This window comes from Podarcis tiliguerta, assembly GCF_965153285.1.
Source record: "Podarcis tiliguerta genome assembly, chromosome: 1".
NCBI lineage: Eukaryota > Metazoa > Chordata > Lepidosauria > Squamata > Lacertidae > Podarcis > Podarcis tiliguerta.
Genome location: NC_139534.1, coordinates 112,054,146 through 112,080,828, shown reverse-complemented (window position 1 = coordinate 112,080,828; position 26,683 = coordinate 112,054,146). Strand labels below are relative to the sequence as shown.

The 26,683-nt window shown below is 44.6% G+C and overlaps 1 protein-coding gene across 1 annotated transcript in view; it reads left to right on the top strand.

Moving 5' to 3' along the window:
• The window catches only part of NRDE2 (NRDE-2, necessary for RNA interference, domain containing), a 28,583-nt gene extending 1,900 nt beyond the window's left edge, over positions 1 to 26,683 (top strand). The window contains exons 2-14 of the mRNA XM_083434852.1: positions 4,114 to 4,222; positions 6,994 to 7,200; positions 8,016 to 8,162; positions 9,863 to 10,322; positions 12,716 to 13,121; positions 15,474 to 15,607; positions 18,624 to 18,747; positions 20,153 to 20,325; positions 20,963 to 21,349; positions 21,865 to 22,763; positions 24,579 to 24,717; positions 25,203 to 25,274; positions 26,089 to 26,683. Coding sequence (XP_083290978.1) covers positions 4,114 to 4,222; positions 6,994 to 7,200; positions 8,016 to 8,162; positions 9,863 to 10,322; positions 12,716 to 13,121; positions 15,474 to 15,607; positions 18,624 to 18,747; positions 20,153 to 20,325; positions 20,963 to 21,349; positions 21,865 to 22,763; positions 24,579 to 24,717; positions 25,203 to 25,274; positions 26,089 to 26,214 — 3,383 coding nt within the window. The 3' untranslated portion in view covers positions 26,215 to 26,683. The remainder of the gene's footprint in view (positions 1 to 4,113; positions 4,223 to 6,993; positions 7,201 to 8,015; positions 8,163 to 9,862; positions 10,323 to 12,715; positions 13,122 to 15,473; positions 15,608 to 18,623; positions 18,748 to 20,152; positions 20,326 to 20,962; positions 21,350 to 21,864; positions 22,764 to 24,578; positions 24,718 to 25,202; positions 25,275 to 26,088) is intronic.

Genomic DNA, 26,683 nt, shown 5'->3' with positions numbered 1-26,683 from the left:
TCCCTGAGAGATTGATCAAAAGTAGCATGGTCACACTCCCCATGTCTCTCAGAATAGAGGTCATCCATCAAGGCAACCAAACTGATTTCGTTCTGAGCCCAGATTGTTGTGGCTCTAGATAATCAGTTACAACTGATTATCATCTAGATAATTCCCCATATTGGGGGTCAAGTGATGGGGTTATGGCGGGATGCCCACTACCCTCTTAATACTTTATGCCCTCACGTGTTCTTTGAATGCTTCAACAGGATTACCATCTGTCTGATGTCTGGTTTCTCTAAACCCTCTCAGTTACTATCAAAATGCTGCAAGTACATAGTTTCCTGTCAGGCATTTTTTGTGGGTGGGTTAAAAATGTAATTTTCTTTTAAATTCAAAAAATTCACAAAAATACATACTGTAGAGTGCTCCCCAAGACTTTTAGCTGTCAAGCAAGAAGGTACCTCTGAAGTTGCTTTTTAAAGGAACGATACTTTTGCATTTCTGCGTTGTGAACTGATTTCATACTTTATTTGGACTAAAGCCATACAGTTTCTTTTCTAAAGCTCAACAGAGTTTGAGCCTGACCTACACCTGGATAGATAATTTAGAAATCCCAAGTGGTCTTTAGAATCTTAGAAGAAGAAGAAACGAGCACAAATCTTAGCTAAAGAAAGAATGGCTCTGGAAATAAAATTTTGTAACCATAGAGGTAGCAAAGAAACAGCAACACTTCTAAGCATCTGGTTGATCACTGTGAGAACAGGATACTACTAGCAGGATTCTTTCTGTGTTGTCAAATGTTGTGATCCCATCAAAATTCATTCAAATTATCACAAAATGGGCAACTAGTTCCTGCAGCAAATGGTATTGAGTGCTCTTTCCTTTGGGGGTCTTTACTGAGTCTACATTCCCCTCATAATTTCTGGGCCATAATGTTGCCAGTTACCCTGTTTTCAAATAAAAGCTACAATGGATACTATTGTTTCCACACTGATATCTGGTTTCATACATTTTCTGCTCAATTTATTTTCACATTCATCGCATCATTCTTCCCGGTGTCTTTCAGGCAGGTGACTTTCTTGAGGCCACATAGTAGGTGGTGCTGGCTTTCAAAATTGTTTTCACTAGACCCTGATTATCCCCGCACGAAATTTGTCTAAGCCACTGTAATCATTTTAGAAAACAGATGGCGCTGACTGCTGCTGTCAGCTGAAGATCTCTTTTTCTGAAAACTGATTTAATTCTTGAGTCCTCATTTGATTCTACGAAGTTATACGATTTGCTCCGCAGACAAATTAAGGAGCTTTTTTACACAGCCAGTTATTTAGGAGTAATGACCCATGAACTCACTTCAGCTTCTGATTTGTTTACATTATGAGTTGTCAGCTGGCGGCATTAGCAGTGGGAATGGTTGGCATTCTTGAAATGCCGCGTTCCCATCATGCTACAAAATATTCCAGATTCAATTCTGTCAGAACTCTAATCCCAGAAGCTGCTCGCTGTGTGGTACAATGGTGGCATGGTGCAAGCGCACGGCCAGGACTGCTGGATTGGCTCTGCTGGTGTGTTTGCTCCGTGCTGACCTCCCTGCTGCCTTGCCCCTCTTCCTCCCAGTAAGCAACAGTGACTGTCCTGCCTGGAAGTTATCATAGCAGCTCCAGCCTACCTGGTGAGCCACATCTGTCTGATCCTAAACCATTATTCCAGCCTTAAAGGTGGAATAAGGCTGACAGATTAAGGCTGCCAGCCGAGATCCAAATGCCTAGGCAACTGTGCAATACAGAGGTTGGAAACTTCAGGCCTGGGGGGATGGATATGGTTCTCCAGATGTCTCTGTATAGCCCCCGAGACTCTCTGTGGGCCTCGTCAATCACCAGCCCAGTTTTGTACCCTCCTTGAGGGCTGGAATGTACCCTTGACCTCTGGTAATGCCTCTTGCTTGCCTATAAGAGGGTAGATAGGGATGTATGTGTGTGTGTAGAAATTAACCTACTGTTCAGAGGTAAATTGTACATTAATTGCTCCACCCACTGGGGCTCCCCATCACTAGAATGTGGTTCTCATAAAAGAATGCAGACCTCAGGCAGAAAAAGGTTCCCTACCCCAGATTTGATGTACTAGAAAGGCCAAATGTCTTTCTCAGTTTTGAATAGATAAATGTGATACTGTTTCCCCCTCATAATTCTAGATGAACCAGCTGGACAAGCTGTTGGCCCTTGCTGTGGCTCAAACTAGCTTTCCATAGAAAACGTGACAGTCTACTTCACACAGCTCCCACACGACTATTCTTCCTACTGTGAAGGACAAAAGAAAAATTACCAGAATGTTCCTGGTGATAATGCAAACATCATCTCTTAAACCTTCATAGGGCTTCTCAACGAGATGAGCAGATATTAAATCTTATCCCGTTGTGATTTATAGGACTTCATGCTAAGTGCTGCGCAAAGATATATGGAAATAAATTCTTGGGGGATTTTTATGTCTTGGACAACTGATGGGAAAAGAGGAGGAATGGATTTAATTTAAAAAGCCAAAGTGATAACCATGAAATATGTGACTCATTTCAAATATTTTCTCCTGACCCACTGTGCAATGGCATTATAGCCAAGCGCCTGAATAATAAAAAATAATTTAGTTCTCCTAAAAGTAGCAGATGAGCATGACTTGCGGGCAAGCTAAGCCACATTTAAGCCCTCATAATTTCAGTGCATCTTCATTTCATGTAGATATTTACATTGATAGTTGCCTTATACCAAGTCAGATCATTAGTATTGGCTACACTGATTGGAAATAGCTCTTCAGGGTTCCAGACAGGGCTCTTCTCCAACATTACCCAGAGATGTTAGGGATCAAGCCTAGGACCTTCTGCGTGCTCTGCCATTGAACCATGGCTGCTCTCCAACTACAGCCTACAAACATTAAAGGTGGAACTGGAGGTTCCTCTACGAGCCTTTCTCAACCTTGGGTTCCCAGATGTTGCTGGACCATAACTCCCATCATCCCTAGCTCACAGGACCAGTGGCCAGGGATGATGGGAGTTGTAGTCCAAAAACAGCTGCTCCAGACACAGGCTTGCAACCCAACGTCTCTCCCCCCCGCCCTAGTTCCAGAAACATGTAATGTGATGCTGTCATATCGTAGGGTTGCCAGAACAGTTGTTGAGCTTTTTTGGCAAAGTTGTTAAGCTTGTTTTGTTTTGTTTTATGGCATGGTCTACATGGGCTGCCATATAGCTGGACATTTTTCTGGTGTCCACCTGAACACTGCTAGAGACAGCTGGATTCTGGATATGTCTGGGAAATCCCGGAAATATTGTATGCTTCTCTGCCCTTCCACCTTATTGGCTGTTGGGTGGGAGGCGGTTGGGAAAGCACAAATTTGAAGACATCAGACATCAGGAGTATTACAGGGAAAAGAAGGATATTGGGACATGGCAATTGGAATTCCATCTAGTTCCCACTGTTATTTGTGCAGGTGGCAAACATTTTGCATGGAGGTTCCCTTCCTGGCCCCCACACGTGTTGGTTGAGTGTACATACGCCCACCCCTATTCCACCCGCTCCTGTTCTGCCCTCTTCCGGGTCCAAAAGGACCCACGTATTGGCGGTCGTGTGTCAGTCGCACATGCTCACAATGGTTGCCACCTGTCTAGCGTTGTCAAAGTGTTTTTTAGCACCATTCTTACAGTTCCAATTTTATTATCAGGTGGAAGGCATTACCTTGGAATACCGTCATACCTTGGGTTGAAGTAGCTTCGGGATAAGTATTTTCGGGTTGCGCACTGCGGCGACCCGGAAGTAATGCACTCCGTTACTTCCGGGTTTTGCCTCTTGCACATGTGCAGATGGTCAAAATGACATCACACGCATGCAGACGCGGGTTACGTTTGCTTCTGGATGCGTTCGCAGTTCCGGAACGGATCCCGTTCGCATCCAGAGGTACCACTGTATTACACAATATGTGAAAGCCATGCCTTTACTTTATTAAACTTTCAAGGACTGTAATTGATGATGATGATTTATGTCTGTTGTAAGCTGTATTGTCTGCTGACAAGGTAAACCCCCAGCTTAAAACAACAACAACACAGTGAGGACTTTTCTTGAAAAATTGACCTGTCTTTTGTATCTGCAGAATTGAACTGGCTAACCAACCCGAGCTTCTGCAGTGAAGATGCTCTGAGACTACACCAGCATGCCTTAAAGGCCACAGACCTTGCCTCGGACAAATCCCTGCTCCAAAGGTAGTGTGTTCTTTGGGACCTTGCCTTCCCATGATACAGTTACTGTTTTTTATTCCATTTAATTGCAAGAACAACATATAACTACGGCAACTTGCCCAGTGGTGCATTCTTATTCAGTCTCGCATGCAGTTCATAGTACACAAGCAATATGATTATTTATGTATTCATCAATTCCAAGTAGCCTCTCCCCAGAGATTCTTGTTTTGAGGGTGGAATAAAAGTATCTCCCTTCCCATTTATAAAGGAAAAGAAAGGAAGACAAGTCTCGCCCAAAGTCTCCATCTTTGAAGGGCCTGTAATTACCTTTCTGTGGCGAGTAAGGTGTTCAGATAAACCCATGTTCCAAATATTATTTAACCCGACTTAAATGGGGATTTCTGTAGATTGTTTTGAATATCGGGCTGCCGATAACAGGAAAAAATGCTAAATAATGATGATGATGATGATGATGATAAATAATACCCCGCCCATCTGGCTGGGTTTCCCCAGCCACTCTGGGCAGCTTCCAACAAAGATTAAAAATACATTAAAACATCAGTCATTAAAAACTTCCCTAAAGAGGGCTGCCTATCTTTGCATTTAAGGTTCTTGTTTGAATTTGGGTCTAATGCTAATAAGGCAAGGCCCGAATCGGGTCGGAGGGGGTTGCTTGCTGAGTAATTTTGGCAATAACTTGAAATGCCTTTCCCTCAAAGGACTATCCCAATGTCCAGCTCCAACATGCATGAAAATAGGAGACACTCTCTCCATAGCCTTTCCAGCAAAGGGCAGAGAGACACTGGTGTTTATTTTGTGTTCTTTGGCACTTTTGAGCAAACCCCCTTGTAATGTACTGAAAGCAAGTGGAAGCACATGGCCAGCTTTACAGTGCAAACTTGGTTGCTTATATACAGTAGTAGTAGCATCCTGTGTTCATATTCATTAGGGCGCAAAAGTAATTATTGAACCCCCTTTAATAGATGCATCAATTATTTGTTCTTCAGTGAACTTTGAATTTTTTTTGCAGAATGTTTTTGAGGACCTTTTTTAAAAAAATCAATGTTCAGCATTATCATTACAGGGTTGGTGTATTAGAATCATAGATTTGTAGAGTTAGAAGGGACCCTGGCGGTCATCTAGTTCAACCCCCTGAAATGCAGGAATCTCAACAAGCGGGCCTCCATCCAGTTTGAAACCATACTGCCACTAATTAATTGCCATAAAAAATAACATTCTTGTCCAGAAATCTTTTTGATAAACATATAGCTTGCTCTTATACAGTTGACTGCACCTAAACCTTAGATGGGTTTAGCCTTGCCTAAATATGTTTAGGCTAGTCTGCTAGTTCCTTGATGCAAAGTTTATTTTGAGCTCTGTCCTGCTGAACCCCACTGCACCTAGAATTTGGTGGTACTTTGATGTCCACCCACCATGTTTAAAATGCTATCTACCTGAAGCAAATTAAGATTTACACTGCTTGGGAGCGTCCTTTGTTTTCAGGAAAGAGCGTTTGAGAATACAGGGAAAGGGTATTAGGAAAAGGGAACTCTGAAAAACCTTGGTGTACAAGCACATACATTCCCCACTTCACATGGCTCTTTAGATCACAGCCATTACGTTTAAGTTAATACTTATTTTATAAATAGTAAGTGATTGTCTTGATAGATGAAACATGGGTTTAGGCCACTGGGAACAATGCTTCATACTTAATTTCTGTGGCTGTTGAATTTCGCAACGATTCAAGAATCATCTGCCACGACCACTAAGATGCTCTGCTACCATTGATGTGATTCTCTTTCCAAAATAGCAAAAACTTACTGGATTCTTCACAGTAATCAATCTGTGTTAGAAAAGGTGATGGCTTTGGCTCAGCTGCATGGAAGGGACAGTTCTGTGATTCTTCCTCATGATAATGATCGTGAGAAACTGAACTCAGGTGCAAAGAAGGGGGCTGTTCAATCTTTCTCCTCTTAGCTGTTTTTCTGCTCAAAATCACCTCCCAGCTTCCTAAGTCACCTGTATCTTTTACCTGTGGATGAGGATGTTATTGTTGTTGGGTGGAAAAAAATGGCTGGCATAGGTAAGGCAAGGAGCCCCTACCCAGCAACATCCTCTGCTCTGTTTTCATTTTTTTGGGGGGAAAAATGTTAGGAGGAATAATGCAAGTCCTGTACAGCTTGGGTTCAGATTGCTCTCTCCTGCACACACTTGTCTGGTTTTTAAGATCCTCCTCACAGTTATTTCCTTCATGGGTTCCCATTCACCTGCTGATGTCTCAGCTTATCACGTGGAATTCTTTTCCTAAGGAGGGTCACCTGACTAGAAGCCTGATAATTTTTTGGCATCTTATTTTCCTAGGCCTTTAAAGGTATGGAATTCCATATTGCTTTAATCTAGCCCTTTTGGTTTGTTTGTTTTTAAAACTCATGGCTATGTTTTGTATCGTTTTTATATTTTAAAAATCTTTTGTTAGCTGTTTCTGAAATGTTTTAGCTGAAGAGCACCCTATGAATAAATAAATGAAGCTGCCCGTTATGTAGCTTTTGCCCTTCAACAATACACTAGCTACAAGGGGTGACTTTTTAAATGACCTGGAATAAATTAACCTTTTGATTAATATCTCTTTAGTTCTTTAAGTTTATGCATGCATTTCATCCATTTTTTTAAAAAAAGAAGTTTTTCTAGCATTCCCCGCCAGCTCTTTATGTTTTTGCATAGTTTGAAGTATTGGATTGTGAATATTATCAACAGTGCGGTTTTTGTTCTTAGATTTTTGTACATTTTATAAACAGAACAACCTCCAGCTTACAGACATTGGGAGAAAGTGAAGTCAGCGAAAGTGTCCAAAAACCAGCCAAGAAAAGAAAGAAAAAGAAAAAACAGCGAGACCACAAGAAAGTAAAAAAGAGAAGTAGAAAGCATCAGGGAACAAGTGAATCAGAATCAGATGCTGATGATGTGAAAGACGATAGAAATAATGAAAAAGAAGCAGAACTGAAGTACGTAAGTACCCTTTATTTCTGAATTTATATGTGCCATGATCATATCTTTGTTCCATATACCAGGGATGGGAATGGGGAACCTGTGCCCCCCCAATTGTTAGAGTCTCATACCCCCCCCCAGCATGTTAATTGGTCACGTATGATAAGAACTGACAACACCTGCAAGTTCAAAGGTTCCCCATCTCCAATATATGCTAACACCAAACTCATTTCCTTGGTTGAGAATGACAACCCCTGCTTTAGGAACCCTGTGATTTATAAACCAGATGTTTAGAAAAGTGATCCGAGTTTTGTTTTTAGTTTGTTGTTGTTTTAACTTTTTGAAGGAATTAAATCATTGTTGTTCTTGGTTCTAATTTTATTGTTTTATCTTCCTGTAAACCACATTGAGGGCTTTTTTTATTTACATTTTATGAAATAATAAATAATTAAACTGACTGTGGAATATTCTCACTAAGGAGGCTCATCTCGTGCTGACACAGGAGGTTTTTCAGCGCCAGGCGGACACCTTCCTGTTTGCCCAGGCATATTAAAATAACAATTAAGGAAAGGTATCTCTGCTCCTAGCCCAATAGCGCAATGCTCCAAAAGAAAAAATTAAGAAGGCAAACTTATATGTCCATTTGAAAATTAGGGAGAAATGGTTAAGCCCTGTTGGGGCTTAACCACCATCCGTGATTCCTGAAATTGGCTTTGGGACTGTAAATGAAAGCTAAATTTTTCATTCACAACGGCATGCTGGCTTTCCTGGGATGTTTTGGAATATATTGTGGAAACTAGAAATCTTAAATCTCTCCCCCCCTCCTTTGCAGTTTAGGAGACAAAGCTTCAAATGTGAGCATTCACTCCATCTGGCTAGATGATGTTCAAGGTGTGACAGCAGAAGTCTTCAGAACAGATAAGAAACCAGATCCTGCCAACTGGCAGTATAAGTCTCTGTATCGAGGGAACATTGCAAGGTAATGAAATTTACAGGTATGAAGTCTGATAGCAGTAACGTTTTTTGATAAATAAATAAAAAAACTGAATATGTGGCAAGAGGAAATCTTTGGGCCCGATCCACATTTTTCTGTGTGTAGCTGCATGCGTACAGTCTGCATGGAGTCCTTGCTCAGGGGCTCTGTGCTAGAAACACCATTTTGCTGTTGCCCTTTTAGGTCGCAGGGTCTTGTCTTCTGCTTGCTCTACATTGTGAAGCAAAATTGCTTCGGTATTTAAAGAGTAGGAGATTAGGATTTGCGAACTTGCTTTGCACTCATGATTCCGTACCTAATTGGCTGTGCTGTCTCTGTACTTGTTTCTTCTATTTATAGAGGAGAAAACATTTTGTTACATTGGTGTTGTGATCAGCTGCAACAAAGGAAAAATCCCAGATAAACTGCTGATCGTTTTTTTTTTACCGTTAAAATAAAATGTGGCTTTTAATAGGCAACTCTTCCTGTACGTAGCTCGATCCCTCGAGGATCTCTCATAATTTTTAATGTGTGCTACAAGGATGCTTTGAATCCAGCTGGCAAGTGGAAAGAAATTTGCTCCCAAGTGTCATACTTGCACTCAACGAGCTACATTCACTATTCACCATCTGAGTCCCATTTTAATTCCTGAAGTTCCCACGGTGGCAGATCCATCGCTGTCCACGTTTCCCTTTTTTAAAGGGAAATTCCCTTATTCCGAATAGGATTCCTCGCAAGAAAAGGGGAAAGTTGACAGCTATGGGCAGATCCAACGGCCTGATGGGATTGCATCCGATGATTGTGGCAACATAGGGTTCGTTGAGTTCAGTGAGCTTAAACTGTTCTTTCTCCCTGGTCCTAGCCTGGAAGAGTTAGTCATATGCCATTTATCATTGCAAATATACACGTTTGCTTAGTTGCCCAGAGATCTTGCTCTGTACCTTGAAAACTCCTGATTCATCGGAAGAGTGGTCAGTTGCAGCTTTCCCCTGTTTCCATCCTTGTCTTGACGTCTGTCTTCCTCGCCTGCAGCACAGATGGAGTCTGGCTTGTTAGAGGCGGCAAGGGAGCAGGGTGCGTGATCGCAGCCCGATACATCTGGAATCTTAATGATCTGGGACAGATCTCCATTGGCAAGACAGATCAGCCTAGGCTGTGGTGCCCATTTGTAATAATTACTTTAAAAGCATTTTTAGTCGAGGATCTCTGAAGTACACTCTTGCTCATTTGTTCTGTACCAACCATAATTTTAAAAAACAAACACAGATGCCTCTCAGGTTGCTTTTTCTTTTTTTTGCATTCTCAGACCTCAGTCTCTTCACCCATAACTTTTTAATGAGGCACGTAAGGCGCTCAGAAAGGTTCAGGAACTGGCCTCTGGCAAAAATAAGCGCAAGGTCTCAGCTCTGACCTCTGAGACTGCAATCCCAAGATGCACTAATTTGGTCGTCAGCGTCCTTGAACTCGGTGGGACTTTGAGTAATATTCTCGGATCATGCTGTGTGTCCGGGGGCTGCGAAGAAAGCAGTATCTATAGACTGCTATTCCAAACAATGAAGCAAGTGCTAAGTAATACTGTATTTGTCCAGTTCAGGAAAAAGGTTTTGAAGCCTGTGGTGATACCATGATCTGGGGGTTTGGCTGAGAAATGCTTGTCCCCTTCCTCCTTTGGAAAAGACTCACAGTTTCCACTATTGCTTTTAAAGATACAGGAGAAGAAGCAACTTCTGTCTGGGCGTTGATCCAAGGAGGCAACATATTGCCTGGGAGAGTTCCTCAGCAGAGAAAAAGCCCTCCCATAAGCAGCCTGAGCGTTACTTTTCCAAAGGTGGCCGGAAGCTGTTGAATGCGGATGGCATTCCCGTCAGCACAAAAAGCCAAGGCTCTTTGTCTGGCCCAACTGCTTGGATACCCATTTCGGAGCAGGACTCAGCTGATGTTCTGGCCACAAGCTGGGCAAATCCTCTTGGGATTTATGATCCAGGGACCACCTTGTGGCTGCAAGGGAAGGGGCCCCCTCAGCACGATTCACGAAAGCCGCAGGAAGCGCAAGAGAGCTCTGAGAATGGGGACTCCCGCCTCCTGGCCAAAGTGGAGGACTATAACAGGAAGGTCAGAGAGGACCCTGGAGATATCAAAGCATGGATGGATTTTGTTTCTTTTCAGGTAGGTGTCTCTTTAAAATGTAAAGTTGCAGTACGATTTTTTAAAGACACTGGGATTCACCCAGTGTGCTCCCTCGGCAGAAGCCCCGAAAAAGGACTTCCAGTTGTGCAGCAAGGCTTTCCGCCGCCCCACCCGCTGCATGGCCCTCCAATTGGCTCTGGGCAGATGAGTGGGTGTCAGGAGAACAGAAGGGGGAAGGGAGGGGTGATCGTTCTGTCTGCCAAGCTGAAAATTTTGTGCAGATGGAATATTTGTAGTAGAGTGATGTTATTTTTTACCCTATGGATAAAGACAAAAAGCTGGCGTTCAACAAAATTTAACTCAAAAGTTGGTTAGAACATGGTGCTTATAATGCCAAGGTTGCAGATTCCATCACTGTATGGGACAGTTGCATGTTCCTGCATTGTGGGTTGTTGTTGTTATTTATCGAATTTATATACCATCCTATACCTCGGGGTCTCAGGGTGGCTCACAGAGTAAAATCAAGATACAAAACCACAAAATACACAATAAAAACGAAAACAACCACCTTATACAGTGGTACCTCTGGATGCGAATGGGATCCGTTCCGGACCCCCGTTCGCATCTAGAAGCAAACGTAACTAGCGATGGCATGTCTGCGCACGCGTGCGTCGCTTTTTGCTGCTTCTGCGCATGCGCGTGACGTCATTTTGAACATCTGCGCAAGCGGCGAAACCTGGAAGTAATGTGCTCCGTTACTTCCGGGTTGTTGCGGAGCGCAACTCGAACGCGCTCATCCCAAAGCACATTCAACCCAAGGTGTGACTGTATCTCCCCCAACCATATTTTAAAATGGCATAGGATGTCAATCAGATCAACCAAAGGCCTGGTTAAAAAGGAACCTTTTTGCCTGGCACCTAAAGGTGTATAATGAAGGCGCCAAGAGAACTTCCCTGGGGAGAGCATTCCACAGACGGGGAGCCACTGGAAAGAAGGCCCCGTTCTCGTGTTGCCACCCTCTGGACCTCTCAAGGAGGAGACACACGAAGGAGGGCCTCAGAAGGTGATCTCAGGGTCCGGGTAGGTTCATATGGAAAGAGGTGGTCCTTGAGGTATTGAGGTCCTGAGCCGTTGGACTAGATGATCCTCAGGGTCCCTTCCAACTCTACAATTCTGTGATTCTAAGTTAGGTCCAGTACCTTGTCCTCACAGTGGCCAACCACATAGAATCATAGAGTTGGAAGAGACCACAAGGGCCATCGAGTCCAACCCCCTGCCAAGCAGGAAACACAATCAGAGCACTCCTGACATATGGTTGTCAAGCCTCTGCTTAAAGACCTCCAAAGAAGGAGACTCCACCACACTCCTTGGCAGCAAATTCCACTGCCGAACAGCTCTTACTGTCAGGAAGTTCTTCCTAATGTTTAGGTGGAATTTTCTTTCTTGTAGTTTGGATCCATTGCTCCGTGTCCGCTTCTCTGGAGCAGCAGAAAACAACCTTTCTCCCTCCTCTATGTGACATCCTTTTATATATTTGAACATGGCTATCATATCACCCCTTAACCTCCTCTTCTCCAGGCTAAACATGCCCAGCTCCCTTAGCCGTTCCTCATAAGGCATCGTTTCCAGGCCTTTGACCATTTTGGTTGCCCTCCTCTGGACACGTTCCAGTTTGTCAGTGTCCTTCTTGAACTGTGGTGCCCAGAACTGGACACAGTACTCCAGGTGAGGTCTGACCAGAGCAGAATACAGTGGCACTATTACTTCCCTTGATCTAGATGCTATACTCCTATTGATGCAGCCCAGAATTGCATTGGCTTTTTTAGCTGCCGCGTCACACTGTTGGCTCATGTCAAGTTTGTGGTCAACCAAAACTCCTAGATCCTTTTCACATGTACTGCTCTCAAGCCAGGTGTCACCCATCTTGTATTTGTGCCTCTCATTTTTTTTGCCCAAGTGCAATACTTTAGATTTCTCCCTGTTAAAATTCATCTTGTTTGTTTTGGCCCAGTTCTCTAATCTGTCAAGGTCGTTTTGAAGTGTGATCCTGTCCTCTGGGGTGTTAGCCACCCCTCCCAGTTTGGTGTCATCTGCAAATTTGATCAGGATGCCCTTGAGTCCATCATCCAAGTCGTTGATAAAGATGTTGAATAAGACCGGGCCCAAGACAGAACCCTGTGGCACCCCACTAGTCACTCTTCTCCAGGATGAAGAGGAACCATTGATGAGCACCCTTTGGGTCCGGTCAGTCAGCCAGTTACAAATCCATGCCTAAGGGGAGTACATAACACAGACTCCATCCTGCTTTTATGGGACAATTGAGTCCCCTTTAAGCCATTTCTCCCATCCGAACTGCAACAGAGGCTTTTGGCGGAGATTTCTTGCTGCCAGTTTTCTTTCTACCACTCCTTTTATTTTACTTTTTTTGAAAGGATGAAGTCATGAGAGGCCCCAGCTGCTATGCCATCAGCGAGGGAGAGCGGGAAACGAGGAAGGTGTCCCTCAAACTCGTCTTGGAGAAGAAGCTGGCCATTCTGGAAAGAGCTATCGAGAGCAACCCAAACAACGCCGAACTGAAACTGGCCAGGCTCAAGCTTTGCACGGAGTTTTGGGAGCCGTCGGCTGTGATCAAGGAATGGCAGAAATTGGTGTTCTTGCATCCAAACAACCCGGCCCTGTGGCAGAAATATCTCCTGTTCTGCCAGAGTCAGTTCAGCACCTTTTCCGTTTCCAAAGTTCACAGTCTGTACGGGAAATGCCTGAGTACTTTGTCGGCAGTGCATGATGGCAGCATGGTGTCTCATCCAGCCCTACCCCACACAGAGGAAGCCATGCTAGGTGAGAGCACCACCACCACCACCATTTTATTCTTTATACCCCAGCCACCCTGGGCGGCTCACAGCACATAAAAATTGTAAAACATTAGACATTAATTATTTTCCGATACAAGGTTGTCTTCAGGTGTCTTCTGAAAGTCAGATAGTTGTTTATTTCCTTGACATCTGTTGGGAAGGCGTTCCACAGGGTGGGTGCCACTACCGAGAAGGCCCTCTGCCTGATTCCCATCTCTTGTCTTGCCCGTCCATTGTCTCTTAAAGACCACCACTCACTTCCCCTCTTTTTGACATGGAAACAGTAATTCTTCAGTGACCTGCTAAAGCAAATAATGTTGTGAGAGGTACATTACGTGACAAAGAGAGAGAGAGAGCCTTCTCTGTGATGGCATCTCTATTGTGGGATTTCCCTCCGCACAGAGCAGAGGCAACGAATCTTTTCCAATCCAAGGTCACATGACAGTGAGGCCAGAAGCAAAAAGGGGTGGAACAATGAATGTATCTATGCAGTAGGTTTTGCTTCTGTATGCACTCACACAACCCTCTTGGGCTCCAACCTTCCTCCTGTTTACCTTAGAATCATAGAATTGTAGAGTTGGAAGGGATCCCGAGGGTCATTCAGTCCAACCCTCCAATGCAGGAATCCAAACACGTGGTGGTCTCCCATCCAATTTGAAACCAGACCAGACCCTGCTTAGCTTTGCAAACACGCCAGCAATTTTATTGCCGCACCACCAGGGTCTGCGGTGGTGCTAAACGCTACAGCATTTGCAAGCAGCGGAGCCAATTAGTTTTGACATGGCTGTAAAAAATAATGCCGCTGTGGGGAAGGATCGCCGTCGGCTTGAGGATTTCTGAATGCTCCTTCTTAACCACACTCCTAACTTCGACTAGATTTGACTTGACAGGGTCCCATTTACTTATTAAGGAAATTACACAATTGTCAGTCATTTATGGCTATTTCAAATGTCTAGCCCTGTTACGAAGATCCTGTTGGATAAAGCCAGCTTCAGATGACAGTCTCTGATCAGCGCTGGCAATGTCTGCGAACCAAGATACGCTGAAGGCCTCTGCCCCCTAGCGTTCGGCTCGTTGCACTGCTTGCCGCGACGGAACTCGTCAAACAAATGTGGATTTTAGACCCATCTGTGCGCTCAGAGAGGGCCTTCAGCATCCAGACGTTCTTAAGAGTTTCGTTTATGGAGTGCAGTTACCTGTTGGCAGAGCACAGTGCAGAGCCCGTGCATTGGATCCCTGGTTCAAGACACCTGTCAGAAACCCTGGGTTGCTGCTGCCAGTCAAAATAGACAGTGTTGAGCTAGGTAGGCCCATGGTCTGTATAAGGCAGCTTTCTATATCCCTAAGCTTTAATTCGTCCCGCCTCCTGTCCAGAGATGAATAGCATTTTAGTTCAGTCCCTCCATTGCCAGTTGCTTCCTTTTCTATTCCTAATGCGTAAGCTGAGTAGTTATCCAGCTTTTAAGGGCACAATATATTTTCATTAAAAAAAAAACCCCAATTAAAAACCTCCTACTCATGAAACGTATTTACGCACTCCTGCCATGTTCTCCCCTGTTTCTCATTCTCATGCCAGTGACACTTCCCTTGCTATTTCCTCCTTCATAAGGAGACCCCTACTGGTGCTCCCAAGTGCAGGAATGCCGGTGGCGCTGTGGTCTAAACCCCAGATCCTCTTGGACTTGCCAATCAGAAGGTCGGCGGCTGAATCCCCCCCCGATGGTGGTGAGCTTTTGTTGCTCTGTCCCAGCTCCTGCCAACCCAGCAGTTCGAAAGCACACCAGTGCAAGTAGATCTATAGGTACCGCTGTGGCGGGAAGGTAAATGGCATTTCCGTGTGCTCTGACTTCCGTCACTGTGTTCTGTTGCACCAGAAGCGGTTTAGTCATGCTGGCCACATGACCCAGAAAGCTGTCTGTGGACAAACGCCGGCTCCCTCGGCCAGAAAGCGAGATGAGCGCCACACCTCATAGTTGCCTTTGACTGGTCTTGAGCTTCCAGGGGCCCTTTCCCTTTCCTTGCTCCCAAGAGCAGCCAGCCAGCTGCCTCTGAGTGCCTCCACCCAGTTCATTCACCTACACTGAGATTTTGGTAAAATGCAGATTCGTTAATATCATTAACAGGAGGGTTACTTTTAATATGAAATTAAGAATTCAGTTGGCCCTAACATTTTATTTCTCCAAGCGGGGAGTATAAAAGGCATAACATTTATTCTCATTTAATGTGATCGCCGCAATGCAGCCTCTTGTGTGACTCGCTGAAAGTGGCAAAGGGTACGCAGACTCAAATCTCTTGGCGCCCTCTGTGTGAAATGTTGCCTCTCTTTCTTTCCTTCCAGCCATCTTCCTTCAGCAGTGCCATTTCCTCCGGCAGGCCGGCCATTCGGAAAAAGCAATATCGTTGTTCCAGGCCCTGATTGACTTCACCTTCCTGAAACCAGATAGCGTCAGGGAACTGCCAACAAGGCGGCAGGTAAGAGGAGGCAATTGTATTCTCCGCCGCCCGCTCTAACCCTGCTCTGTATCTTTTCATCTGCACTGCTTTGTTCCCCCCATCTCTCCCCCCCCCCCAGTTGTTTCCTCTTGTTCTCCTCCTTCCCTCCTACATAAGAAAGCAAAATAGAACAGTTCAGGAATAAATCTGGGTTTCTGTAGCTGTAAAAAAACCTCTGCAGAATGCACAAACGTTCATGACCTGCTTGAATCATTTCAATAATAAAAACTTAACACTTGTGCAGCGCTTCCCCATGTTCACGTGTACTGCCTCCTTGCCATCCCTTGCAACAATCCTGTAAGTTAATCCAGTATTCTCATCTCCCATGCTGCAAATGAGGGTACTGAGCCTGAGAGAGAACGGCTTGCCCGCAGCTACCTAGTGAGTTCGTGGCAAAGGCAAGATTCGAACTGTGAACGTGCCAACTCACAGCCCGGTCTCTTTAGTCAGTATGTTACACCAGTGTTGTTTTGTGCAGAGACGCTTCTTTTGGCCATGAGGACTGAAACGCAGCATGATCAAGAAAATGATACTGTTTTGGGGGGGGGGGTGCCATTCTTTTGTCTTCCGACAAAAGCAGGGTGGAAATAACAAAACAGCAATACTACAGTACTACAATGCTAAACACCATAGGTGTTTAGAAGCAGAGAAACAGCTACTGGTTTGCAAGAAAATAATTATTAGCTGGTTTATGGGAGATACAGTGGTACCTCAGGTTAAGTACTTAATTCGTTCTGGAGGTCCGTTCTTAACCTGAAACTGTTCTTAGCCCGAAGCACCACTTTAGCTAATGGGGCCTCCCACTGCCGCCGTGCTGCCGGAGCACGATTTCTGTTCTCATCCTGAAGCAAAGTTCTTAACCCGAGGTACTATTTCTGGGTTAGCAGAGTCTTTAACCTGAAGTGTATGTAACCCGAGGTACCACTGCAGTTCCCAAACTACCAGGGTTTCTATCTGCAAACCCAAACCTTAGTGCTTGGTGGCAGAGGGGCTCGGGAGCGGTGGCGGTTTCACTTGCAATATACCGTTGGGTGAAGCCGCCATCACGGTCTGGCCATCATACCAGTCCTGGGTGATGTATCGATACACCACCCAGGCCTAGTCCTATCAGTGCAAAGAAGAACCCCCTGGCTGTTTCAGCTCCGACCTCTTTACCATGACTATTTGGGTTATTCAAAGGCCACCATGACACCCATGCCTCCCAAAATAACAGCATTTTCTTTGTTTTGTGTTCCCCCCTGTATCATGATGGGATCAACGACCTGCCTAGGAAGCTGTCAATCTTGCTGGAGATGACTACCTCTCTTTTGGCTTGCTTCAATCTCTGACTCACCCTTTGAATGTGTAAATAAGCTAGAAGTTGAAATGAGTTCAGAGGTTGTTATCCCAGGGTAGTAACTCGTTGTTCAGAGATACCTTTTCTCTGCGACAGCCATTAGTTGCGTGTGGCTTAGTGAGTGTTCAAGCGACACAGGCAGCCCGTAGCATGTGGCCTCGCAGCTCGCGAAGGGGTCGCGACTCATAATTTCAAGGATTTGGCACCGTGTCCTAATCTGCAGCCCCTGAACACAGAGAAGGGAGGCTTTGCTTAGCAATAAATAGCATAATAATTGAATTCAGCTTGGAACATCTTTTGTGCATATTAGGACTGCTTTGTTATTTATAGTTTTGAATTCCAACGAGGCTAAATTTAAAATATATTGGTAGTAAGTATAGTTCCTCTCCAAGTTAGAGCAACGAACTGTAGACCGAAAAAGGAAATGTCACAGGGATGCCTGCCTCTAACTAGATCCATCCCTACCATTTCATCACTGGTTTCCCAGCTGAGGTTGAACTTGATGTTTAGTGTGCCCATGCCACTAGGACTGAAAAACAGAAATATCGCCTTTTCTGTTTTGTGCTAAGCAAGTTTACATATAAGTCACCACCACCACTAGTTGGCTCCAGCCTTCAGTTAAACCCACTAGTATTTTCCTTTCAGCAAGAAGAAATAGTGCAGCTATAACCCAGATTATGCCTCAGAATGAAAGGTTTCTTTCCTGTAATATAAAAAATTGTAAAACATAAGACATTAAAAATTCCCCTTTACAGGGCTGCCTTCAGATGTCTTCTAAAAGTCAGATAGTTGTTTATTTCCTTGACATCTGATGGGAGGGCATTCCACAGTGTGGGTACCACTACTGAAAAGGCCCTCTGCCTGATTCCCTGTAACTTCGCTTCTTGCAGTGAGGGAACCACTAGAAGACCCTCGGAGCTGGATCTCAGTATCCAAGCTGAACAATGGGGGTGGAGACGCTCCTTTGGGTATACTGGGCCAAGGCCATTTAGGGCTTTAAAGGTCAGCATCAACACTTTGAATTGTGCTTGGAAACGTTCTGGGAGCCAATGTAGGTCTTTCAAGACCGATGTTATATGGTCTCGGCAACCACTCCCAGTCACCAGTCGAGCTGCCGCGTTCTGGATTAGTTGTAGTTTCTGGGTCACGTAGAGCGCATTGCAGTAGTCCCAAGCGGGAGATAACCAGAGCATGCACCACTCTGGTAAGGCAATCTGCGGGCAGGTAGGGTCTCAGCCTGTGTAACAGATGGAGCTGGTAGACAGCTGCCCTGGACACAGAATTGACCTGCGCCTCCATGGACAGCGGTGATTCCAAAATGGCTCTTCAAAAGCTGTGAAGTCCACGTTTTAAAGTTTGTTGTAGACATGAACTTGGCAGCCCAGGTTGGATGAAAAACTAGCCTTCCAGTAGACTCATGCTCCCCTCCTGTCCCTTTTAAAGAAGTACTTACATTTAATTTTGTGATTTTTTTTTTTTTAAAATGTGGAACCATGAATTGGCAACACCGTTCTTAAGTCAGCCAGAAACTTATAAAACTGACTTATCAGTTGAACTAGCGAAACACATCTCCAGATTCTTTTGCACATATAACACTGCAGTTGCGCATGCTGTGTATCAGACTGAAGAAACGTTTATGTCTTTATCCTCAAACTTTAGGTGGAGTTCTTTGAGCCATTTTGGGACAGTGGCGAGCCTCGGATTGGAGAAAAAGGAGCGAAAGGCTGGAAGGCCTGGATGCACCAACAAGAAAAGGGTGGTTGGGTTGCCATCAACCCACCTGGTAAGAACATAAGGAGAGCTCTGCAGGATCAGGCCAGCGGCTAGCATTCCCTTCTTACAATGGCCAACCAGATGCTTATGGGGAACCTGCAAGCTTGCTCCCCACTTACAGTGCTCGGAAATGGGCATTCAGGGTCACACTGCTTCTGACAGTATGGAGGTAGACTATAGCTATCATGGCGGAGAGCCACTGATAGCCATTAACGTATCTGTGCCCATTCTAAAAGCATCCAAGTTGGTGGCCATCAGCGCATCTAGGACTGTGGCAATCACACACAGGGCCCCCGGACGTTTGACGGTCTATTGACCCTGTGCCACCACTGCGATTGCTTTTTCCACTGCCACCACCCCGCTTCTCACGGGGACACATGGAGTCCAGTCAGTTGTTAACATAAACAAATAATCAAGTTTATTTTTAAATGCAGGAACAAGCTTATGGTTTCAGTTAATTTTTCTCTTGTCAGTTTCTTATTCTTAGTTCCTAACAACTCCAAACTTATTATTCCCAACTATCTATCTGACTCCACCTAACAATTCCTCACACTCTCTCAGAATACAACTCTACCAACCCACACCTAAACCTCCCTCTTCCTTCTTCACTCCCAAACCTCAACTCAACTCAACTGACTTTCAAAACCTCCCACTCTAACTTTTATTCCCCCTTGCATTCTCACTGGCCAATCACATCGCACCTATTTTAACCCTTTCCTTATGACCCATCCTAGGAGGCAAACGCCACAAGGACCTAATTCTATAGTTTGCGCTGTGCGAAGAAGTGCTTTCTTATTTTCTCTTTCCTGAATCTCCCGACATTTCTGCTTCATTGGATGTCCCTAGGCTCCAATGTGAGAGGAGCAAGCAGGAGCTCACTTTATGCTCCCGGCTGTTTCTTTGTAGCTGCCTCCTCACATAGCCCCCATTCATGGACTAGGAGTTCTCCCACCTTTGCCTTATTGCAACTTACGCTGAGGTATGTGCAGTTCACAAAATCAGATGCTCTTTCTCACCATACTTCTGTGTCCTCCCATCCCACAACGTCTCTGTAATTTTCTGGTGTCTGTTATAGATTGGGATCTCTGACATACCATATATTTCTTAAGCTTCACATACATACATGGTGCTGTATTAAATTATAATACAAGAATAAATTTGTAAGCCCTTGTGGCACCACAAGACTCCTTGTTGTCTTTGCTGCAACATGGTAACGCAGCTACCGCCACCCTGCAAAATTGCCACGCCGGCCTAAATAAATTGGCAGAAATTCAGCAAGGCTACTTGAATTTTATGAACTTTTTTTCGGGGGGGGGGGGGATTGCCACCCTTTAGCAGCTTGCAAGCCTGGAGTCGATGGGATTGAACAGGCCAGATTTTGAAAACCTGCTGGTGTGTTTTTGGCTTCTCGACAGATGAAGATGAGGAAGACGTGGAGGAGGAGGAGGAAATAAAGGATAGATCTCTACCCAAGTGGCAAAACTGGCTTCACGTTGAACGTTCTCGTGAAGGAAGGCACTGGCTGCCTTGGCGGCCGGACAAAACCAAGAAGGAGACAGTAGATGATTGTGAAGATCCAGAGAGACAGGTGGGTGTCATGGGGTGTTGTTCCACCCCCTTGATCATCGTTGTTGGCCTGTTCTGTTCTGTTGTGCTCATGCTTTTCTTGGAGGCTTCCCACAGGCAGCTGGTTGGCCACTGTTGGAACAGGAAAATAGACTAGATAGGCCTTTGGCTTGATCCAGCAGGCTCTTCTTATGCTTTTATGACATGATAGAAGTTTGTACAATAATGCATAACGTGGAGAGAAAGTGGTCCTGTCCCCCTCTGGATGTGCTGGACTGCAACTCCTTCCATCCTCTTGGCCATTGGTCTTGCTCACTGGGGCTGATGGGAGTTGGAATCCATCAACATCTTGAAGGCCAGTGGTCCTTCCTTCCTGGCATATTGCTTTCCTTCTTAGCCCTGCCTCTACTTCTACATCCTTCTCCTGTTCTTTTCTCCATTTTCAAATTTTAGATTGTAAGCTCCTCGGGACAGGGACCTGGCCTCTTCCACTCCGTAAAGCACCAAGTAACGTGCTTTACAGAGCTTGCATTGTTTTATGCTTGCATTTTTTCTTGTCCTCTGAATTCCACTTCTTGAATGGTTTCTGGGATTATTCCGTTTTCTTTCTAAAATTCCTTCCCTTCGTACCTAACTGCATTTTTATGTGTGCTTAACAGGTCTTATTCGATGACCTTGGTCCATCGCTAATACAAATTTCCAGCCCAGATCTTCAGTTTCAGCTGCTCTGCTCGTTTCTGCAATTCTTAGGCGTGCCATGTGAGTGCAGCCTCCTTCCTTCCTTCCTCTACACAGCAATGGATGAGAACAACATCTTTGAGGATCGGCAGCATGGCCAAGGACCTCTGACTTCTTTTGACCTGTCACTTCCCGGAGTCAGTAGAATTGGCCAGATGGACTCCATGCTCCAAGGAGTTAGACATATTGGCCACCCCAAAGAAGGGGAGGAGTTCATACAGAATTTCTTCCATATGATTCTGCCTCTGCTTTCAGGAAAAGAAAAATCTAATCTATCCAACTTTTGGCTTCAGTATGAAGTCTCTAAGGTAAGTTGGGATTTTATTTTTAAATTCTTCCGCCGCCTTGTACGAACAGCAAATGTACAAATAGTAGCAAGGTTCCCCCTTGGCTGAAGCTAAACCAGTCTTGAGTCTGGCGAGTGCCTGATTTGGTGACCATCCGGGAGCAGTCTTGGGTTCTGTGATTGGAACAAGGCAAGATATACTTGTAAAATAATTACAAGTATAATTACAATTACGGTAATTATCCTGGCTAGCTGAGGATCACCTAGAAATTCTAGGATCTAGGGATAATTTGGGTAAAATTATCCCTAAAGCACTCCAAAAACATGAAGCCATTGTGTAGGTTAACCCTTCCTTTCCTGCCCCCGCCCCATTACTTTGTTTTCCTCCATTTCCACCCCCCAGGAGCTTCTACTTGCCAAATGGGGTAGAAGTCCCTAGGCCAGCTATGTGGAACTGCTTACAAATAAGCGAAACAATGAACCTGGTTGTGTTTTTTCTTGGCTGCCTCATCATTATTATTATTGATTAACATGCAGGTTATTCAGTGTTTGGAAACAGGCAACAAAAAGAAACTGAAATGGCAAGGGAAGAGAAGTAAGAAATTAGCCAAGAACCTTCTTAAGACCCATGAGAACAGAAACGATGTTTCCCTTTGGCGACTCTACGCCTACCTGGAGTGGTTACTTGGCAATGTAGAAGATGCTAGGAAAGTTTTTGATATGTCTCTGAGCACGGCGGGAACGGCTGGGATCCAGAACCCCCAGCTCTGTAATCTGGGCCTGCTTTATGCTGAACTGGAAGCAGAGTTGCTGGGGAGCCAGGAGGGAATGCTCGAATCTCGCGCCATTCACATATTGACCAGGCTGGCCGAGCAAGGACCTTACATACCATACAGTGGACAGACATTATCCGTGAACATTTTGAGAGCTCGGAAAACATACGAGCATCTTCTCCAGGATTACTTAAGCGAGAGAGCCACCTCTAAACAAGAACAGATCTGCAGCTCCGACCACCTCGTTGGCTTGGTTGGTTGTTACACCCTTTTCCAGTATTTGACTCTTGGGATTGATTCTGCGGTGTCGATATACAGGCAGGTTTTTGAGAAGCTGGAAGGCGAAAGCTCTGGCGGTCAGAACGGCACCACCAGCCTTGAAGCTGTCGCACTGATGCATGTGCATTTGCTCAGATACCACATGAGAACGAGCGTCTATCCTTTGGCTCCTCTCCGCGAAGCACTGCTGGAGGCTTTGAAGAGGTATCCTAGCAACCAGCCTCTCTGGAGGGCATATATCCAGATCCAATGCAAGTCGCACAACGCTAGCAAAGCGCGGCGGTTTTTTGACAGCATTGCAAGGGCTGCGAAGTCGCTGGAGCCGTGGCTGTTTGCAATCAAAGCTGAGCAGATGAGGAAGAAGCTTGTGGAAAGCGTCCAGAGGTAACACTGCAGCTTACAGATGATGCATTTCTCTGCCTCTCTTGCTTATTAATTGGCACAGGCCTATTCCCCTTTGCAAAAGTTAATTTCATTTCTACGTGACATTTGTATCCTGCCCCTCCTCCAAGGAGCTCTGGCTAGTCTTTTAAATCTCCAGAACAGCCCTCTGAGATTTGATTTGCCCAGGGATACAAGGTGAGCTTCATGGCCAAGTCCATGGCCAATCTCCATTCAAGCACAAATTTTCCACATCAAACATAGGCTGTTGCCTTTTATTGAGTCAGACCACTAACTGGTAGCAACTTTCCAGGGTTCTGGGCAAGAGAAATTCCCAGCCCTTCTTGCAGCTGCTGGGTTTTGAATCTGGGATGCTGTACCAATGAACTATGCCCTTCCCCAGTGCTTAAAGCATTGCTATACTGCATTGTTGATTTCTGCAGAGTTCCATCCACTTACGTTTCTTCTGTTGTCACAAACATGTCCCCCGACAGCCTTCCCCAGCCCTCCAGATTATTTATTTTGCATTACATCACCTTTTGCAAAGAATAAAACAAAAGACCCCCTGACATCCCAACAGGTTGCACCAGAACAAAACATATTCATAGGAATTACAGAAAGCTGATAAAAATGCAATTAAATTCCAGTTTCATACCAGCAGTCGGTATAAAACAAAGAAGGACTAAAGGCTGGGAAAAGTGAAATTAAACTAAACATGACCTCAGGAAGGTTGGGAGTGCAAGTAAGTTTTCACCATGTAGCAGAAATCAGCTATCCACATATCCATGGGAAGGGAGTTCGATGACTGGGTGCCACCACAAAGAATGCCTCGCTGTGCATTACAACCAAGGTTGTCGGACTACAGTTCTCGTTATTCCTGACCATTGGTCAACCTGGATGGGGCTAATGGAAGTTGGGAGGCCAGAATAATCTGGTGAGCCTGAGGCTGGGGAGGGCAGCTGTACGGTATAACGATAATTTAAGAGAATACTATGGCGGGGTGTGAGCTTGGACTGGAAACTTGTTGGCCAACCTTGGGCCAGTTACCTCCTCAGCCTAACCTAACGTAAAGGGATGTTGAGAGGACAAGATGCAGAGAAGGAGGAGGATGCTGTGTATGCTGCTGTGAGCTTGCTGGAGGATTAAAAAAGAAGCAGCATAGGATTGCATGCAAACATTAACATGAGTGGTCATGCCCCATGACTTTCCTACCCTCTTCTCCCCGGTGCAGCTCCTTACACACAAGGCCTTGGAGTTGTAGTGTGAGGGGAGATTTCTAAAACTCAGGGAGCCGGTGTGATGTAGTGGTTAAGAGCAGTGGACTCGTAATCTGGTGAACCGGGTTCGATTCCCCGCTCCTCCACATGCAGCTGCTGGGTGACCTTGGGCTAGTCACACTTCTCTCTGAAGTCTCTCAGCCCCACTCACCTCACAGAGTGTTTGTTGTGGGGGAGGAAGGGAAAGGAGATTGTTAGCCACTTTGAGACTCCTTAGCGTAGTGATAAAGCGGGATATCAAATCCAAACTCCTCTTCTTCTTCCTCCACTCATACATTTGGATGCAACCAGGGGCCACTGCTCGGTTGGGTAGAGCACATCCTTTGCATGCCGAGGATCCAGAGGTCATTCCTGGGCATCTCCACCTCCACCAGGTGACAGGAAAGACTCAGCACCACATGTAGGTCTTGGGGGCAAAAAGGTTGCCCATCTCTGCTCTCAAAATCTCCAGTGTGGGTTTGTATTGGAAAGAAGAACAATGTCCATTCCTGGACCTGACCACTGAAAACACTGTTCATTCTCTTGTTTTTCTTTGTTTCAGAGTAGCCACTGGCGATGTGTACGCAACCATCCCCGAAACCGGGATAACCAATCGAATCAAAGCTTTATTTGAACATGCCATTGAGACTGAAAACGGTGCTCATTGTCCATTGCTTTGGAGGCTATATATATACTTTATGGTGAGAGACTGCAGCCCCGTTCCCCCCCCCCCACTTAATTTTATTAAGTGATTCTTGGATGCTGTTGTGCAGATCAGAAGCTATAGAAAAATTAACATTTAAAAATGCACCGTAGGGATGTTAATGCAAATCTTAACATAGATTATTAGAAAACCTTTTTGTGTAAAAAATATATGGCTCAGATCCCATGTTGATCCTCTCTTCATGTAAGGAGGAGGGCAGTAATTTTTGACAGCTCCCTCTCCTGACCATTCCCAGTTGAGTTAGGATATAGACAGCCTAAATATGCATAGATGTTGTATCACATCATATAATATTAATACACAGTTCTTTAGAGCTAGATTTCTCCCCTGAGAAATTCTCAGTCTGAATATTTAATGGTTCTTTCTTCAATTCTAAATGAAAATAACATTGTTTATGTACATAGAGTTCTGCATTATTATTTTTTAAAATGTATGTTTGAAGCTTTGTCTTATTATTTTCAGGTTTCTTTAGGAGATAAAGGAAAAAGTAAAGGAGTGTTTTACAGAGCGCTTCAAAACTGCCCCTGGACAAAAGTAGGTTTCTTTTAAAAAAATAAATAAACAAATGTATGTATGTATGTATGTTCAAGAATACAGTGACAACGCAATAGAACATGTGTCTCTGGTAGGATCAGACCAGATTCCTGATTATTTGAATAGCTGGTAAAATGGAACTATTGTTTATAATTGACAGTAGGTTGCAACAGGTTCTGCAATAGTATGGTGGTTGTTTTTTTTTAAAAAAAGAAACTGCCCAGAGAGCAGGGAAACTGAAGACGAAATCTATGAAATATGTAGTCAAAGGAATAGAGACTTAAAAGGTTACATGACCAGTGTCTAATATACTGTGAATTATTCCTGATTCTTGACAAGTTTGGTTTTAACTGGACTTGGTGGGGATTTTTTCAAGCATTTCTTCGTGACCTATAGCACAGATAGCAAATCCTTACGTTTAATTTTTTTCAATGGAAAACTTGGGGCATACAGAATTGGAATTCTTTTTTATTTAGTTTTTTATGGACCAGACTCAAGAGGGTCAGAGTGTGCAGACTTGGAGGGTGGGAGCACTGGAAGGCATAGTGTAGTTTGGAGCAAGGACGCGAGATCTGCGGCACCGTGGAAGGGAGCTGTACCCACCTATCCTAAACAGCTTAGTTGCCTTGATTGTTGCCTTTTTATTTCATTAGAGCTGGGTTTGTCTTTGTGTTTTTCTTCTCTGCATTTCTTCATGACCACCCCCCCTTTGGCCATGAATTTGCTCTCTTGTCAAATTGATTCCTGGCCCGACTTGTGCTGTTCCACAAGCATGGCAGATTGATTATTTTCAATGTAATACTTGTATTCATAGGTGCTGTATATGGATGCTATAAGCTATTTTCCAGATGAGCTGCAAGAGATCCTTGATCTAATGACCGAGAAAGAGCTGAGAGTGCGGGTACCAATTGAAGAGCTGGAGCTACTCCTGGAAGACTAGAGAATGATGTGAAGACAGCAAGTGGGCCTTGGCTTGAGCCTTCAGTCTCTACCCCCGGGGAGAAAATAATTCTACACTTCCTTTAACAGATGAGAAATGATTATTTCCCTTATATATTTTTCAGCACAGCTATCTTGTGGTTGGTTTTCCCAGTGCTGTTAAGTGCTCTTGTGCAGCGAACTGCCAAGATGGGTGACTCAATCTGTTGCTGTCGTCGGACATCGTCACATGCATTTGTGTGACTATGCGATAGCCAAAGGGCAAGCCATTCTCTCTCAGCTGATTGATGCACGAACACATGATCAGAATAGTTTTATAGGTTGTACAGAACACGAAAATGTGCCCCTGCGTGACGACTCACGTGATGTTTTAGGCAGCGAAGCCTCGTGTAACCAAATTTTTATTGGTTTGTAAATGGCAGAGGATGTAAATATGCTTGTAAAGGTACATAAAATATTTTTGAACTGGA